We start from the raw sequence: 18,222 nt of genomic DNA, 5'->3' as shown, positions 1-18,222 counted from the left end.
TTTTATTTTTTTATTATTATTTTTACAATTATTTTACCATTTGAGGTGTTCTAGCTGCCAACTGTGGTATTGCTACTTGGACAGCAATCTGATCATTCTAAGGGTTTAGGTTTATCTATGTGATCACTCTAGGACTTTTGAACCGTACTTCCCTCTAGGGTTTTCATGTCCCTGGTTATAATTTGCACTTTATTGTATGTTGCTCTGGATAAGAGTATCTGCTAAATTACTATAATGTAAGGCAATGTAATGTCAAATGGTTACTATTCTTGAACCCTTTTGATTACAGGCATAGTCCTGGTCTCTTCTAAAAGGTAAACCCCTTTGGATGGTTTCACTCTAAGAATTACAGTAGCTCAAATGCAGTGGAAGTGGAAGATTTTTTTCTCACTTTTTATCAGTTGGAAACTTAATATCATTTGCTAAGATGCTCCTCAGTCATCACTTCAATACCTGTTCTAGGCTGAGCAGACATTATACTGTAATGTTTTGCTCACAAATGGGGGTCACGCTTATACTGTTACCAATACTGGTCTGAGAAACTTGTAACTGAGCTCATCCTGTTCCAGAGAGCTGAAACAAAACGTAGATGCAAGCATTCTTATGCACCAATACTTTTATAGAAGTATGAAATGGAAAAACAGACGACAATGATAATTCCTCCAGAGAAATTATAAGTAAACAATGAACATTCTATCAATGTTTTCTGAGTTACTAAGTCTTTAGAATTGCATTATTATGCATTTTCTTCAGTGGACCCTGTTGTCACTAAAACAATACAATCTTAAATTAGGTTAACAGGTAGAACCATGAGTTTTAGCACTTTAAATGGTATATCCTGTTACCACAGTGATTGGAAATTGCACCATGGAAAAAAAGAATGAATGCAAAAAAACCTCATGCCCTAGGCCGGTGAGACGTAAGGGGTTAAACAGCATGTGATCTACAATACATGCTAGCACGTTATATTTGTCAAAATTGATAATTGAGCATCAACATATTCCAAGAATATAGTTCTCAATAAGTTACAGCCTTAGAAATCCAATACAGTTTATGTTGGAAGCATCCGATTACCTTAGCTAAAAGTTACTAAATTGGAACATAGTTTTAAGAAAATGTGTCTTTGAAAGATGCCACTTCAACAATTACAAACAAATTGTTCTCTGTTGACTGGCAAGTTTCCCAAAGTTATAAAGCCTGCTGTATTTTATTTCACCCAGAAACGCACTATGCCCTTATACCAGCCACTGTGAGGAAAGATACTCAGGAACGAAAAGTATCTAAAATACCCTTCATTGTACACGAAAGGGTCTCAGCCAATCAGACATATTAAAATATATTTTTATACCTGAGACTGTGCACTATCACTTGAAGGTGTCATATGCAGATGCAACTGATCTTTAAATTGTCTGGATGGGGGACCAGGAATTGACATTCTCCCCGAAGCTCGCAAACTCCAGTGGTAACTGGAGGTACTGCAATTTAGTAAGCCTCAATTCAAAACTATGAATTTTGCCTGCCCAATTTACACTCATTGGACAGTACTTTTAAATTATAAAAATGTCTTCATACCAAACTAATTACTCTCTACCGCCTTTCTGAACCGCACAGACGAATATAGAATATTGTATGAATCCCCGTTTATCCCTTCACGTTTAGGTACCAAGTGCGCTTGCGCATTTGGTGCCAAACACCCATAGTCAAACGGAGCAGCCTCTGCGAACCGGCTTCATGCGCCAGTAAGCAACTCCCTTCAGAACCGGTAAGCGGAAGCTGTCTCCAGGTGTTATATATCTCGATGGGATGGTTCACTCCTCCCACAACGCCCACCACGCACAGTTTCAGTACTGATCTATAGGTTGGACGAGTGGATGTAATACGGTCTATGCAACGACTTTCTCAGTCTGTAACTAAAACACACTAGGCTACTCTCTATGGTGTATCCTCAAATCCCTCGCCATCATGTTGTAAACCACTGAAAAGTCGTACTTGTAAATATGTGCTTGTGATAACCAATCAAAGTGCAAAATGGAGTCGTTCCTTTGTTGACACATAGGCATTGGTCGGTTGATGTACGGGTAGAAAAAAAAAACTCTACGCCTTCCAATGAGATCATGGTTAAAATATATCAAACACGCACTGAACCAATAGTAGCCTACATCTTCTGACGCTACATATATAAAGCGGTATTTGGGGGGCGAAACGCTGGTGAGTTTTTTTTTAATGCGTCATTATAATGCTCCTTATTCTTTTTTTAGAATCCAGTGTTCTTGGTGTTTTGTGTTAATTATGAAGTTATTGTTTAAACGTGAAATGGCCTTAACACTGTATCAGGTCCACTTACTGTATGCCGTCCTCACAATCAGTAACTACTTCAAGATGGGCGCCCCGTTAAGCAGTAAGATAGGACATAGTCTTTTTCCATAGTATTCACTACATGTCGTCAGTCATAATGTTTATTTTAATGACGTTGCACGTAGTGTGTAGTAGCTAATGTAGCTTGAATGCAAAATTGGTGATGAAACGTGAAATTCGTTTTTAGTTGGATGTAGCATATGAAGTCGGCTGTGTATATGGACCAGTGAGCTGATAAGATTCCCATTGTCTGTACACGACTCCACAGTAGTCCGCCCTGGTTTTGAATGTTGACATATGATATGATTCAACATATTTGAACAGTCGTTTGCTCTGGTTCTGAATGTAGCGTATTTTACGTGGAAACGGTTCGGGTTTTGTTTTAATCTAGCTACGCAAGTGCTTTAGATGTCCTATACGCTAATAATTATTGCGGCTATCAGTTTAGGAACACGCCGAGTGCTCACTTGGTAGAGCGCTTTAAATGTATTAGACCTGGAAATAAAAACAACAGTATTCAAGTTCTTACTTGGGCTTCAACAAAATGTCTGACCTATAAACTAACTGATCGTTATTCTATAAGGAGCTAAACGATAATACAGTTAAGATGTTACAAAAACGTTGTAAAAAGGCCTATTGTTGCACGAAACACAGGGTGGCGCTAGAAGTTTGTGGACCTGTAGAGCCTGCCATGCGCACAGAATTCTGGATGGGCTAGAAATTAACCTGTCCGTAATGTAACCAATCCTTAGTAGTGGGATATTTATTCAGAAAGAAGGTTAAGAAAATTGTGTATGTTTTCGTATATATCTAACTGACAATAAACAGTGCTGTAATTTCTACATGGTGAATCTAACGTGTATAAATTATATTCAAAATAACATTTAAAGGGTGTGAGTATGTGGGTAGTGACGCAATTTCTGTTGTTTTGGCTTTGTACTTCAGCACACGGGATTTGAAATGAAACAATGGATATGACGTTAAAGCGCAGACTGTCACCTTTCATTTTGATTTACATCCATATTGGGTATCAGTGTTTGAATTGCATACCTTTTTATTCGCAGTCCCCCCGCTGTATGGTACCAAAAGTAATTTGACAATTGACCTCTCTGTTGTTTCTGATTAGTCGGGTGAATTAAATCGCTTCCTTAGTGCAGGTATAAGAATGATCTCAGTATCTAGTCTTCATTCTAAGCTTTTGACTTCCTCTGTTACTGCTGTTTGTCAGCATGGGAATTGTGCCAGTGAAAGTTAAGGTAGCCATTATGAGGCTGAGAAGAAAAACACATTCAGAGACATACAGTAATTCAGACAATAGGCTTATCGAAACAAACTGCTTATCGAAACAAACTGTTTGGTAACAGACTGCTCACCATCATGGTGTCATACATTCTTGTGTATGCTCTGGGGTGGTTTATTTCTCTTATGACATACAACTAAAATGCATGGATGAAATAAAATGGTGAATTAAAAACTTTTAATCACATACAAAGCTAAAACCATTATGTACACATCCACCACTTTGCTAAATATAGTTCCTCTGATGGCACTGGAGTTTAAATTGTACAGAAGTATCCATCACTTTCAGCTATTAAAAAAAGCACAAGAAAAGAGAAAAGACTGAAAAACAAAGCACAAATTAACTTCTGGTGTGATATAATTAGGTACTGGTATCATGAGCAATATACAGTATATACTCACCGAATACTTTATTACGTATTTATTAGACTTTTACTGCTGTAGCCTATCCACTTAGAGTTATGATGCGTTGAGTGTTCAGAGATGCTCTTCTGCAAACCACTGTTGTAATGTGTGGTTATTTGTGTTACTGTCAGCTTTGACCAGTCTGCCCATTCTCCTCTGACTTTCTCATTAACAAGGCGTTTCTGTCTGCAGAACTGCTGCTCTCTGTTTATTTTGCACCATTCTTTGTAAACTCTAGACTAGTGTACGTGAAAATCCTAGGGGATCAGCAGTTTGAGAGATTATTTGGATGTTGTATAGAAAGAATCTGCATGCTTGACTGCTGCTAAATGGTGAAAGCAGTAGAGTCTGCCATCTGGGGTCGTCTAACCAGGTTGGGCCTAAGACAATGGTGAACTATTGGGTGAATGGTTTATGATGCCTTTTCTTCTTTCTTCTTCCTTCTGTGTCCTCTTTCCTCCCCTCCAGCCCACTTGCATCACCCATTATGGACATGTACAACGTACCCAACCCTCCCATGCCAGCATGCCCGCCAGGCCTGGAATATCTGTTACAGGTGCTTTCTGTGCCCTTGTGGTTTAAAGGGAGCCAGATTCTGCACACCATTTTTAAACCAACCTCTAAATACAGCCTTCTACAAGCCTTTTTATTGTCAGAAAATATGTTGGATGTAGGATATGCGTATGTGGAGTTTCAATATTTCAAATTTCAATATTCAAGAGACTTTATTTGTCACATGCTCATTCAAGTATGTACAGTGTAATATGAAGAAAGTACTGTGCAAAAGTAAATAATAAGATGGTAGTTATTGGTAAAATAATATATACTTTCACTGAGCACTTTATTAGGAACATTACTTTATTACACCTATTTATTCATGCGATTATCTAATCAGCCAATTGTATGGCAGCAGTGCAATGCATACAATCATGTAGATACGGGTCAGGAGCTTCAGCTAATGTTCACAACAACCATCAGAATGGGGAAAAAATGTGATCTCAGTTACTGACTTTGTTGGTGGCAGACAGGAACGACTGATCTCCTGGGATTTTCACACACACTAGTCTCTAGAGTTTGCAAAGAATGGTGCAAAAAACAAAAGACAAAACAAAGGGGAAGCAGTTCTGCAGACAGAAATGTCTTGTTTATTAGAGATGTCAGAGGAGAATGGCCAGACTAGTCAAAGCTGATAGGAAGGTGACATTAATGCAAATAAAACTTACACTTTACAACAGTGGTATGCAGAAGAGCATCTCTGAACACACAATGTATCATAACTCAAAGTGGATAGTAGTAGGAGTAATAAAAAGCTAATAAAGTGCTCAGTGAGTGTATACACAAATAATAAAGATAAATAAATTTGAAAGAAAAGGATTTCTACAGTTTTTTATGTATTTATAGTGAAGAAAACATGAAAAGAAAAAATGACTAAGACACTTAATAGGGTTGCATCCATTATTTTATTAAAATGGCCTCTCTTTTTCAAGAACTGACTTCTGGCGTCAGCTTATCTGCAATTCGTCACCTGTTTTTTAATTATGGACATACGAACATCATCTTGAAGTATGTGCTTCCATTCACTGTTGCTGTTTGCTAATGGTGTGAGTATGTGTTATTTTGTCTTCCTCAGGTTGATCAACTGCTTATAAAACAGAAGGTCGAGCTTGTAGAAGGTAAGATAAGTGGATATATTATTGTTCTTCTGTAGATGTCCCAGCGACAGTTTTGTATTGTAGTTTGTATTGTAGACAGTTTTGTATTGCACCCAAAAAACAAAATAGTGGCATTATTGTGCAGTTCTTAACAGGTTATTTTGTCCATGACAGACATTGAGCAACAGGGGGTGCTAAAGATCAACTGACACTATTCATGTTTGGTTAATTCATGCTTGTACACGGAAGTGCAAAATGTGCATCCTCTTAACTATTATTATGGTATTTCATTGTATGCAATATTGATTTGTATATTCTATAGTTAAATATTTTTTTATCTTCTGAACTGTTTTCAAATTACCATAGACCATAATCTACCTCTGGTTACTTGTGAAGATGTTTGTCTTTTTCAGTTTACCGATCCTTCCCCTACCCTTCCGCATGCGACTTGTGACACGCAAATTGTCACGCAGAACCTGTAGTGACACGCTCTTGTGCTGTGCACTGCTTGCAGCTCTTGTCGGCTTTGAGAGCAACAATAAGTATGAGGTACAGAACTCGATGGGCCAGAACGTGTTCTACGCCGTGGAGGAGAATGACTGCCTGTCCAGGCAGTGCTGTGGGCCCATGCGCTCCTTCGTTATCCGGGTCCTGGACAACTTTGGTCATGAAGTGATCACCGTGACCCGCCCGTTGAAGTGCATGTCCTGTTGTTTTCCCTGCTGCCTGCAGGAGGTAGGCTGCTGCCATCTCCCTCACCATCCCTCAGTACTGCTGTCCATATAACCCACCCAGCACTGTTTCCTGCACAATTATATGAAGTTAATGATATTTTCTGTTTTCTCTTCTGTTCAAACATACAGGAAAACTATATATTTTAATTTAAATACATTTACTTTATGAAAACCACTAAAGTATTGGCACCCCTAACAATTATTGTAAATAAAATCAAACAAAGTGAAATTGGCAATACAAATTTATTTTTATTTATTTTAAGCAAGCAAAATTCCTTTGTCAACCATTAGCATGGGAAAAGCCAAAGAACTGTCAATTCCGTAGACACAGATGGTAATTGACCATCACAAGTCGGGTAATGGGTACAAAAATATACATAAACCGTTAAACATACCACTTAGCACTGTAATGGCTATAATATAAAGGATATGGAATGGTTGCAAACTTGCCCAGAAGAGATTTCAGGTGCATATTATCCCCACAGACAGGAAGGAAAATGCTGAGGGAGGTGATAAGTAACCCAAGGATCGCAGTTTCAGAATTGCGGAGATTGAAAATCACCCAATATGTTTGTTGAAAACCCTCAAATAGTCTGCTCTTAACCACACAGTGATTGTTTTATTTAAATTATTTGTTTGCTGGAGTACAGAGTTAAAGCAACAAAAAAATGTGTCACTGTCCAAATATTTACTGACTGCACTGTATGTGTTCTCTCTGGTTGGATTGAAACCTTGATAAGGGTGACCCTTGCCAGGACATTGATTTGCATTGCTACATAATGAAAGAGAACTAGCAAGTAATCTTACAACCTTCATGTTTCAGTTTTTTTACTCTCCACACTCCAATGCAAATAATTCCTTTGTGTGCTTTTTTCTACTTGAAAAACATAGAATGAAGTCAGTTCCAGGAAAAGGACCACTTAGTTTGCTCCCATAATGTGTAGGACTGAAAGTAAATCCAGCAGCATGAGCTCAATAAATAACTTAAATTGTTGGTATCAAACTTCAAATGATGTACAGAATATGTATTTTCAAACTTATGGCTGAGTTCAGACCATAATTTTTGTACGTTTTCCACAAAAGTCTCACTCTTGCAATGATGAGTTTCATGGAAAATGCAGTATAGCTCAGGGATAAAACTGGTACTTAATGGGGCTATAAATTATAGCTTTGTTTGGACTTATCATTGCTGATGTCATTCTATCTTCAATTCGGCATACATTCTCTGTGAAAAATATAAAATCTCAGAAACTCATTAAAAAATGTGTCCCTGTTTCTTGGACTAATGAATTAACAAGAGTTTATTACACTCCTGAGAGCTAAATGTTAAAAGTCAATTTTAGGGATTACCTTTAGTCACATGCTTGCCCTCTTCTACTGCCCTCTCCCTGGCCCCTCTCCATAAATCAGCTGGAGGTCCAGTCACCCCCGGGAAACACGGTGGGATACATTACTCAACAGTGGCACCCCTTCGTGCCCAAGTTCATCATCCAGAACGAGAAATGGGAGCCAGTGTTGAAGATACATGGGCCCTTCTGTGGCTGGAATTGCCTGCCAGACATCGACTTTGAGGTACCTTTAAGAAAACACTACAGCCAATAAAGTTTGCCAACAGAGAGAGGCCCGCATTGTTCCTCGTCCTATCCCCTGTCAGGAGTCTTCAGCCCTCTCCGGGAGGAAACGTGCCGTTAATCAGCGTGAAACGTGTGGGTGAAGATCCCCTCCCGTGGCCTCCCTGCCCCTCTGTAGGACAGTTAAGCCATTGTTCCGTGCTTTGATTGTTTTTATTAGGGTTTGAAATTGAGGCAATTTGAGTTTGAGTAGGAAAGGGACCGTTTTTCCTGCCTGAGGGCTTGACTAAAAAATAACATTCTCACAGTGTGCAGTATTGTTGGTAATCGTGCGGTAAACAGCTGTGGATTGCCGTTGCGACCAGCCAAAGGAAAACGTGTTTTTTTTTTTTTGGCAATTGATCCTTTTTGTCTTCTAATAGGCAAACATGACATACAGTATTCTTCTTTGCAAGCTTCAAAACTCAGGTTTTGTGACTCCCAAAATGTACAATAAGAAACTATATTTCACCAAGAGGACTCCACTTTAAACAGAATTTCCACTTTCCCCATTTCAATGGGAAATTATAAACATGAATCCCATGACAAGTTAAGCCGAGTTAATCCTTAAAGAACAACTGCCAAAAATCTTTCTTAAACATATGTTGAATCTTAATGTTTTATGAGGGCAGCCATGACCCTCGCCATTCCCTTTTGTATTTTTTGAATTAAAAAATGTGTAACATGCTGACGTACTGCGCAGTGCATTGATATCATATTTTTATATACTATCGGCAGCACTTCTTTGTCAGATAGCGCACATGAAATTGTAACTTTCTGAAAATCAACCTGTAGCAAAGGTGCCTACAGTCTATGCCGCTCAGTTATTATCCCAAACTAAATTACATATTTTCACAGATCATGACTATGGATGAAGTCAACAAGATTGGGAAGATCAGTAAACAGTGGACAGGGCTTCTCCGTGAGGCTTTCACAGATTCAGACAACTTTGGTGTTCAGTTTCCCATGGATCTGGACGTCAGAATGAAAGCCGTGATGATTGGCGCTTGCTTCCTTATCGTAAGTACGCTGCCGCTCATGCAGATGGGAGCACTATACTATCACAGGAAGCTCATTTTCAGCTACACGTGTAAGTACTCCATTACCTTTAGGCAACATCCGAGCTGATTTACTATGCCGTCATAACCTAAATTTGACAAACATCCATGTCAGTTGACATTCCAACATTTTATATAGGTTTTAAAATCTCATTATGGCAAGAAAATTGTAAAAAGTTGCAATGTCAAAAATAATGGCTCAAATGTGACAAAGAAAAAAGTAAGCTTTTTATTAAGAAAACAGTTTAGTTCCTTAGCACCTGATTGTTTTTTTCAGCATCTGAAAACAATTAACCATATAAATTCTGACCCCTTGTGGTTCAGTCGTCGACGTCCCAAATTATTGTTGCGTTTGTATTTCCATAATATAAATGACGTAATATGATGTAATTCAACTGCAAAAAGTCCAGCCTCCCCCTGGCCACGCTCATGGTTTACAACCCTCACCTCGCCACAAACTCAGACAATAAAAGTCATTTTCTTACAATCCTTGATACCATTTCTCTACATCAAAATGTCTACATGTTCCAATATAAGACAACATTATACAATTCCGAAGTTGCATGAATAATCACATTGTTTTTTTAAATTTTTTTCTTAGCTCACTTTTATTGCATGTCCGGCTGACATATTTCCAGTTTGGTAGAAATAAAAGTTTGTTTTGCTAATTATTCGATACAGATATCTTTATTGAACCATATATCCCACCTGGTTATGAAGCTATGGCTGTTTTTTTTTTTTTAGTTGACACTTGTATCCAAAGTGACTTACAGTTGATTAGACTGCATGGGACAATCCCCCGTGGAGCAATGCGGGGTTAAGGGCCTAACAGCTGTGTGGATCTTATTGTGGCTACACCGGGACTTGAATCACAAACCTTGTAGGTCCCAGTTATTTGCCTTAGCCGCTACGCTACAGGCTGCCTTTTCTGACTAACGTTGAAGTTTTTTTGTAATCCGTTCAGCCATTTTCAAGAAAAGGACTATACCCAAGTGAATGTCGTCTAGTTTAGGAATATCGCTGTCCTCACATAGCAGAATGAATATTCAGACATGCGTAAAACATCCAATGAGTGTTGTCATTGCAGGCAAATCTTTGTCTGACATAAATCTGTGCACAACACACTAAGCTTTCACCACAGGGATGGGCTATATCGCTGTAAGACTATGATACTGTATTTTTAAAAATAGTTTTATGTTTGTTATGGAGGTGTTAACAGGTGGTGAAAGTTACAAATTACAAAATCTGGACTTACTATATGCTAATGGGGCTCCGGTTAACCAAATTAAGTTCCATTTTAAATGTGATGCTGGTTAGAAAGCATGAGAGTGAGTAATCATTTTTGGTGACTTTTTGGACACTTTGGGTATGCTTTATAAGAACTCTCATATGTGAATAAAACATATGTGAAGGTTCATTGATATTTTTTATATTTTATATTAAAAAATCTGTTTTAATTGGACAGTAAGCTTTTCTGATCATGTGTTTTTGTTTTAGGAAAAATCTTGTGGAATTTGAATTAGAATATCTTTCCCAAGATTTGCACACAAGTTGACATCAAGTTGTCTGCACAAATATAAGGTTGTTCTGGGTTCATCATAGAAGTTGAGATATTCAGTGCTAAAGTATAAATACAGAAGTCGTTTTGTGTACACTTTGACATACATTTTGTCTCTTCTTTCATTTAAGTCTTCAGCCATGTGTGTGCAGTAAGTAGTAGAAATGGTTAAATTAAAACTGATGCTTCCCTGTCTCACAAAATAGTTGTTAATTGATGTCTTTTTTCTGTCTTTTTTTGGAAGGATTTCATGTTCTTTGAAAGTAACAACTAAGGACCTGGGGGAGGTTGTGGAACCACACCATAGCAGAATGTTAAGAAGACAACGATAGAAAATTAAACCTCATTGCATGGTTGTGTTTGTGATGCGTCAGCATTGTCGTGCTTGTGACACGTGTCGGATTGGATAGAAGTAGAAGTAGTAGATTTGTAGTGGAAATCAAGATCGGGGATGAGTGTTAGCTTTTTCAAATGAGGTGTATTAATAAACCAGGTTTATTAGAGTGAAGAGCTTTCCAAATGAATAGTCTGCACTTCTGTGGTACTGCCCATCACAGGTGGGACACTGGGTGAAATGTGTTTCCTCATACATAATTTGGAGACCAAACAACAAAATGGCGATGCATGAATGCAATCTGACTGCTCACTGTATCCAGAATCATTACTAGATATCTGGTACCTGTGTCATTACAAAAACAACCAGCCATCAAACATAATGCTTTTTGTTCAAAATCCTTTCTTCTGCTGAACTCTGATGGCAAGAAGGCAGTGTCCATACAGTTAACTTCATTGTACAAATATGCAACTTGTTCATACAGCTTTTGTTTTCGGCAGTAATCTGTGTACAGTAGATTTATTTATTTATTTATTTATTTATTAATGTTACTACAATTAGAGGTTGTTGTATTCATATTTTAATGTGATCGGTGTTTTTTCTAAATAAATAATATAATAATGCTCTAAATGAAAGTTAAATGTTTACATTTTGCCAGTTCATAGTTTACCTTGTTCAGATCCTGAGGAAATGCCTTACAAACTTTTTCCCTCACTACCATAATTCTTCCACTAGGTGGCAATAGTTGTCCATAAATGTAAGCGTACCGGAATAATCAATGCTACACAAATTACTGATACAAAATAATCCTTTTTTTTTTTTTTTTTTTTTTTACAGCTGCAAGATATCTTTACTTGCCTGAATGGTATTGGTGCATGTAGGTTCATTCTTATTTATATTTATGAAATATCTTCTTGGCATCTGTTACTAGAGAAATATTAATGGAGCCAGTGCAGTGTCCCTGAATTATTCTTATAACTCCCGGTGTATGACTGAATGTAAGCAAATGTGCACTAACAGAAAAAGGTCATTAAAAGTCAGGAGATGCATACCAAAATGTGTTTATTTTATTTTTCCTCTCTTTTATGTACACCTACAGTGAGGTCCATAAGTATTTGGACAGTGGTAGAATTTTAAAGGGTTCCACATAGATGTAGACACCTTCAAATTATCATCATCCGTTTTGAGTGAATTGCGTAGGAATAACTGCCCTTTAAAATTGTCACTGTCCCAGACTTATGGATCTCGCTGTATAAATCCGAAACTGATGAAGTCATTGCAAAGCAACAAGAAAAGTATACTGTATTTATTGTAAATGTCTGTCTTGTCTTATCATGCTGGAAGAATATACAGTACTGTGCAAAAGTCTTAGGCATCTGTATAACATTCTGTACAGATGAGATTCATTCCTAAATAATTCAATGAAAGGTCCTAAATAAACATACTATACATTTTACTTTACATTTTAGTAATTTGGCAGAATAGTTCAACTGAATCAAATCAATATTTTTTGTGACCAGCCTTCTGTGTTAAAACTGCATCACTTCTCTGAGATATAGAACTGCAGGACAGCGTTGGCTAAGACAATCAGCAGGGAGGTTGTTCCAAGCATGTTGGAGAACTTACCACAGTTTTTTAAATTATATACAAAAATATCTCTAAAATTAAATCTTTTGGCAAATGAATATTTGGAAATCTCAAATGTGTTCTTTTATACTAACACACACACAAAAATAAACATATATATAATCAAGTCTAGGGTGCCTAAGACTTCTGCACAGTACTGTGCACTCAGTGAGGACTTATTTATTAGACTTATTTTTTTTTACTTCTGCTGTTGCCTATCCACTTAAGACATATTGTGTGTTCAGAGATGCTCTTCTGCATACCACTGTTATGTGTGGTTACTTGCATTACTGTCACCTTCCTGTCAGCTTTGACCAGTCTGGCCCATCTCCTCTGACCTCTCATTAACAACGCGTTTTTCACACCATTCTCTGCAAAGACTGTTGTGCTTGAAAATCCCGGGAGATATTCAAACCACCCTGTGGCACCAACAATCATTCCACGGTCAAAGTCACTTAGATCACATTTCTTCCCCATTCTGACATTTGGTCTGAAAAACAGCTGAGCCTCTTGACCACACCTGCGTGCTTTTATGTATTTATTTGCTGCCACATGATTGGCTGATTAAATATTTGTATTAACATGCTGGTCTACCTAATAAAGTGCTCACTGAGTGTAATTTGAATGTGTAAATCATGGTTTTTACAAACCTGATCAACAAGTACACTAACTCTGTGTTTAAGAAAGCTAAAATGTTACTAATTATTACTTTGAAAAAAGGTAGACATAAATCAATTGACCTCAGGGCTGACCTTTTGTTCTTTGAGTTGTAAAGTACACTTCATCTTTAAGTGATGGGGGCGGACTTGAGCTATTTCTCAGCTTTCAGACAAAGTAAGTTATTCAAATGGACCTACCTCTTTTACAGCAAAGCTTTCTACCATAGAAAGGAATCTGATAATGACAAATGCATTCCATATGTAGTGATGTCAATGAGTAGGATATTACTTTCAAAAAGTTTAGCTGAATATCTAAGTGTAAGTGTCAAATAACGAACAAGGGAATGTGTTTGACCTAGCATTTTTATTTCATTTAAAAATGTTTTCGGCTTTTGGGAGAGAAAGTACCTCTCTTTTCAAGAAATGTACTTTTCCTGGACTTCATTAAACTGATCCCATTAACAAGAACATTGTTCATTTATACGCAGTAAAAACATATTTTTTTACAATTCCACATGGAGTGAGGTGGAGGAAAACAGACCAAAGTGCTCTCTCTGAAATGTGCCAGCCTGCTCTAGACTTTGCTGAGCTTTTTTCAGCCAGCTCACAGTGTAAATGTTTGTCCTGTCTTCCTTTTGAGATCACCTTTGCTTTGCCACTTCTTGTGGGGGCTGGGAGCTATTGCAGCCCAGGCCAGGGCCAGACCACAACCCCTGCTGTTACTAGGGGAGCGGATCAAGTCGACATGTTTGGATTTTCCTTGAACTGTAATTAGATTGCTACTGGAGTGCCAGATGAGTCGAGCAGCCAGCAGCTTTCAAAACTGTCCATCCTGAGAAGCACACCAGAAGGCTTTTATTTGACCAATTTGCCCTTGTAGTCTTTTCTGGCAATCTTTTAATTGTGTTCCCTGGGAAGAGAAGCCACGTTGGCACACATTACAGAACAGATCACTGTGGGACACGCAGGTCTTTTTCCACACACTAGGCTGTCTGCAGTAGACTAGAAAAACCTGCAGATCTCTGCAGCTCATTTGTTTTAGTGTACTGCTGTCACTCTGGGGGCACAAGCAAACGGTTGGTCGAGGCTCACAAGGTTCTGGTCTATGTTCAATCATTTTCAGACAGTATTTTGTATTTTCTCACAGTTGTTTGTACACCTTGTATTGAGCAGTACAACTGCTTTAAAAATGTTCATGCACACACACTCACACAAGCCAAAGTTTTCTCCTAAACTTTGGCTCATTTTATTCCCTGCAAAAACATAAATAAAAATGAGACAAATACATGAGCTAATCAACACTTGTAAGTGTTAACAATTGCAAGTCATTAAAGAGACAGCATATTCTTTCCAGTAGGTCCATTGGGTACTTTGTTTTGTAGAACCTTTATTAGCATTATAGGCTAATGGCTACAATCTCTCAGATCTAAAAAATATATATATATATTTTGCGATGTCTAAATAGAGGATTTCCTTCAGAGGAATTCCAAGGAATCTCTTGTCTGTGTGAATCTTTCTGAGGAAGACAGACAACACAATAGAGGGAATTTTCAGTGACGTGACCCTATTTTGTATCAGTGAACATCTAAATACATTATCAAAATATGTTATTATTATTCAGTATGCTTATAAATAATGAGCCAGCCTACATAGCATGTGAAATGATAGAATGTGTTTGACTTGTTAATGGGGGGTTGGGTATTTGACAAAAACTACAATATGGACCTCAATGAATATATATATTATACAAGATGGTATTATTATGATTATTGAACTTCTTGACCTGTTGTTGTTGCAAGGAGAGGGAGTTTGGGATAGTGAGGTGTCGGAGGGTGACAGGCTGTGAAAACAGGATAAAACGTTTTGTATATGCAAAATACAGCATTCTTCACCTTATAAGACTCGGCCTGTAGCGTAGTGGTTAAGGTACATGACTGGGACCTGCAGGGTTGGTGGTTCAATCCGTACAGCCATTGGGCCCTTGAGCAAGGCCCTTAACCCTGCATTGCTCCAGGGGAAGATTGTCTCCTGCTTACTTTAATCAACTGTCACTTTGGATGAAAGCATCAGCCAAATGACATGATATGTAATGTAATGTAGACACAGATTAGGAAAAACAATTTTTGTTCGGATTTTTGGTGATATTGTCCTGAAATTTGAAAGGGGATTTGCCCAGTGTTATGATTTGGCTTCATTGTGTTTCTAAGCACACAAGCAACAGCTACAATAATCTATATTCAGTCAAAAACAGAAAATCTTTTCACTGAAAAAGAAAGCTTCCACATTCACTGTGTTTGAGCTTCTGTTTCAGTAGCATTTGGAGTAATTCTGACTCTTGGAAAACAAACCCCAGGGGTTACCTTTCAGAAGAGGGATTATGCCTGTAGTCAAAAGGGTTCAAGAATAGGAACCATTTTATTTTGGGTATGTCATTGTTAAGCTTGTGTCAAGAAAAGGGCTGATACTTAAAGTGTTAACAGCTATTAAATGGGTTTTAACATCCTGGTATTAATTTTACATTTATCATTACATTTATTTAGCCAAGAAGTGGAACTCCTAGGCATGACATTTCTTTCTCAGACTGACACAAGGCCCTGTGCTATGGCATTTGCAGTTTCAGCATTAATCTTTTAGCTCCAATGAGTGATTTAAGAAACAGAGTTTTGTCTGGCAGCAGCAGTTGGACTCATCAGGTGCTCTTGCTTTCTACAGTCCTGGGGAAAGGGCTTGGCCGACATTTGTTTCTTCTTTGTCTGGATGGCTATTGTGTCATAGTTTTTATTCAGTACTATGACTTTCCTAACACACTTGCCAGATCACCATTATCACAACTGCCCATTTCTCTTGAGCTACTTACGGATTGAGAGAACAATAAATATTAGCAACATGTCTTCAGTAACTTTATGGTATTTGGCAAAACATTTTTGCCTTTTCCAGCTGACACTGTGTGGACAGGACATCTGCGAAAATCAAAAAAGCAATTCCTTGCTGTTGTAACTCATACAAGACACATCTAGACTCTGGATGCACTCCATTTAATCTGAATTCCCTGTGCTGGGAGAAAACATATGTTGAGGCTAGCCAGCATTATCGTGGGCCAGGATTTCTAATGAGACCATAATCTGCAAGAACACTGTCATTTTCCTTTACCCGAGAGTCAAGAGAAATGTCATCAAGGTATTAGGTATTATGTTTCCACAAACTTGTTGAATTCTTCTCAACATAAACATGAAAGGACAAATTAAAATTATGTTGCCCCAGAAATCTGCCTCTCACTATTTGTTATGCGAAAAAAAATGAAAAATACATTTAAAAAAACTTTTCATGGCCTTAAATAGCCATAGACATGCTTAGTGTGTTTATATTACCCCAGTCTTGCAAATGGGACCATTGACATTGTATATACTTTGTTTGACTGAGTAAAGTTCCCCCATCCAGCTGGAAGCTGTGGAGAGAGAAAGAAGTGCTATCCTCTGACACTGTTAGGCATGTAGCTGCAGAATGCTATATGACATGGCTCAGGCAGTAAGAGCAGTCGGCGGGTTGCCGGTTCGATCCCCCACCCGGGCTGTGTCGAAGTGTCCCTGAGCAAGACTCCCTGAGCAATGCTCCTGACGAGCTGGTTGGTGCCTTGCATGGCAGCCAATCGCCGTCGGTGTGTGAGTGTGTGTATGAATGGGTGAATGAGAAGCATCAATTGTACAGCGCTTTGGATAAAGGCGCTATATAAATTCCAACCATTTACCATTTATACTTGGAAAACCATGCTAACTAATCTTGAAGAGCAAAAGCACATTATTCCAGACTGTGAAGAAGTGAAGAAAAACTCGTATTCATTGCTTCCAGCTAACTGCATCTTGAATTTCCTGTCGGTATGTAGTCCACAGTGTGATTGGAGGCTTTAGAAAATGAATATGGTGAAAGATAATATGCTAATGCTGAAGATCAGAGCAGGGAGAGTGTGTGCTGTTGATTTGAGTGGGGTGCTGTGTAGCATGCTATATGCTTGAACACACCATATTGAGCCTTATTGAGCCTTATTCAGACATGGCAATTTGAACTTGAAAAATAGCTAAATGAGGTGGACAACATGGTTGAATATTTCTAAATAAATGTTTCAAAAGCACTTTAATTTAGACAGGGGCTTAAAACGAATTTAATATGGACAGATGTTGAAAGTAAACCTGATCACTTGATAAGTATAATGCCATGTTCCCTGGTTCAAACTATTTCACTATCTAACTCCTATTCCTAATCTAATATCACTCAGTTTGCCATCACACTAGGGCCATCAGCAGAGGCAGAAAAAAAAAGATTATTTGTCACGTAAACAAGCCAGTAGAATACAGAATAAAGAGTGTCTGCTCTCCATTGACTCTAGCTTCCAAAGAAGTTGCAGCAGTATAATTAAAGGTGGCCATTTTAAATGAGCATTTAACCAAAAAAAAACTATTTTAGGAAGCCATGTGGCAATTATGGTGGAGTCTCAATCAGTGCAGGGGAAGACCTACAAACAGAAAGGGTGACTCACCATTGTTATTGCAAAACCAAAGTCAGTCATGACAGCACATCAAATGCAGGCTTATTTTAGAGCTCCAGGAAATCCGAGGTGTTCCATTAGCCTGGGACAGCATGCGTTACAATGTGCAACACGATTATCCCTCATAATGTCTATTCCTTGTGGTGTTATTGGTAAATGACACCACTTCTGTGGCATACTGCACTTGATTTGCTCTCCTTCCCTAGCAGGTCCAAATAGAATTCACAATATATGGGTTTATATGAATTTTACGTTCGGGCCAAATCTGAAGGAAAGAATCACCTAAAGGGCCATGTTGATGGCAATCGTGGTATAATGGCCAGTGCTGGAATAACTTTTTTTTCGATGCAGAGATGTGGGTGCTTCTCTGCAACAGCCCTATAAAAATGTGA

The 18,222-nt window shown here is 38.1% G+C and overlaps 1 protein-coding gene across 3 annotated transcripts; it reads left to right on the top strand.

Annotated features, from left to right (window-relative positions):
- Nucleotides 1–2,139: 2,139 nt before the first annotated feature.
- si:ch73-206p6.1 (phospholipid scramblase 1) lies at nt 2,140–12,062 on the top strand. 3 transcript variants are annotated; one of them, XM_061240943.1, is made up of 7 exons: nt 2,140–2,208; nt 4,528–4,615; nt 5,690–5,732; nt 6,226–6,446; nt 7,856–8,017; nt 8,914–9,075; nt 10,916–12,062. In XM_061240943.1, the coding sequence occupies exons 2-7, from the start codon at nt 4,547–4,549 to the stop codon at nt 10,943–10,945; spliced, it is 687 nt and encodes a 228-aa protein (XP_061096927.1). In that variant the 5' UTR covers nt 2,140–2,208; nt 4,528–4,546; the 3' UTR covers nt 10,946–12,062. The 3 variants fall into 3 exon arrangements, with proteins under 3 accessions (XP_061096927.1, XP_061096928.1, XP_061096929.1); XM_061240944.1 differs by lacking the exon at nt 2,140–2,208 and adding an exon at nt 2,237–2,398; XM_061240945.1 differs by lacking the exons at nt 2,140–2,208; nt 4,528–4,615 and adding an exon at nt 2,237–2,398.
- The last annotated feature ends 6,160 nt before the right edge of the window (nt 12,063–18,222 follow it).

Source organism: Conger conger, chromosome 4, assembly GCF_963514075.1.
Source record: "Conger conger chromosome 4, fConCon1.1, whole genome shotgun sequence".
Classification (NCBI taxonomy): domain Eukaryota; kingdom Metazoa; phylum Chordata; class Actinopteri; order Anguilliformes; family Congridae; genus Conger; species Conger conger.
The sequence above is the reverse complement of the archived record's forward strand: the minus strand, read 5'-3'. Positions and strand labels throughout refer to the sequence as shown.

What these genes read in the sequence shown, in the direction of transcription:
- si:ch73-206p6.1 (XM_061240943.1), top strand. Translation starts at nt 4,547, where the DNA reads ATGGACATGTACAACGTACCCAACCCTCCCATGCCAGCATGCCCGCCA. An exon ending in GCCTGGAATATCTGTTACAG is followed by an intron (nt 4,616 to 5,689) that starts GTGCTTTCTGTG and finishes TGTCTTCCTCAG; the next exon opens with GTTGATCAACTGCTTATAAA. An exon ending in TTGGCGCTTGCTTCCTTATC is followed by an intron (nt 9,076 to 10,915) that starts GTAAGTACGCTG and finishes TTTTTTTGGAAG; the next exon opens with GATTTCATGTTCTTTGAAAG.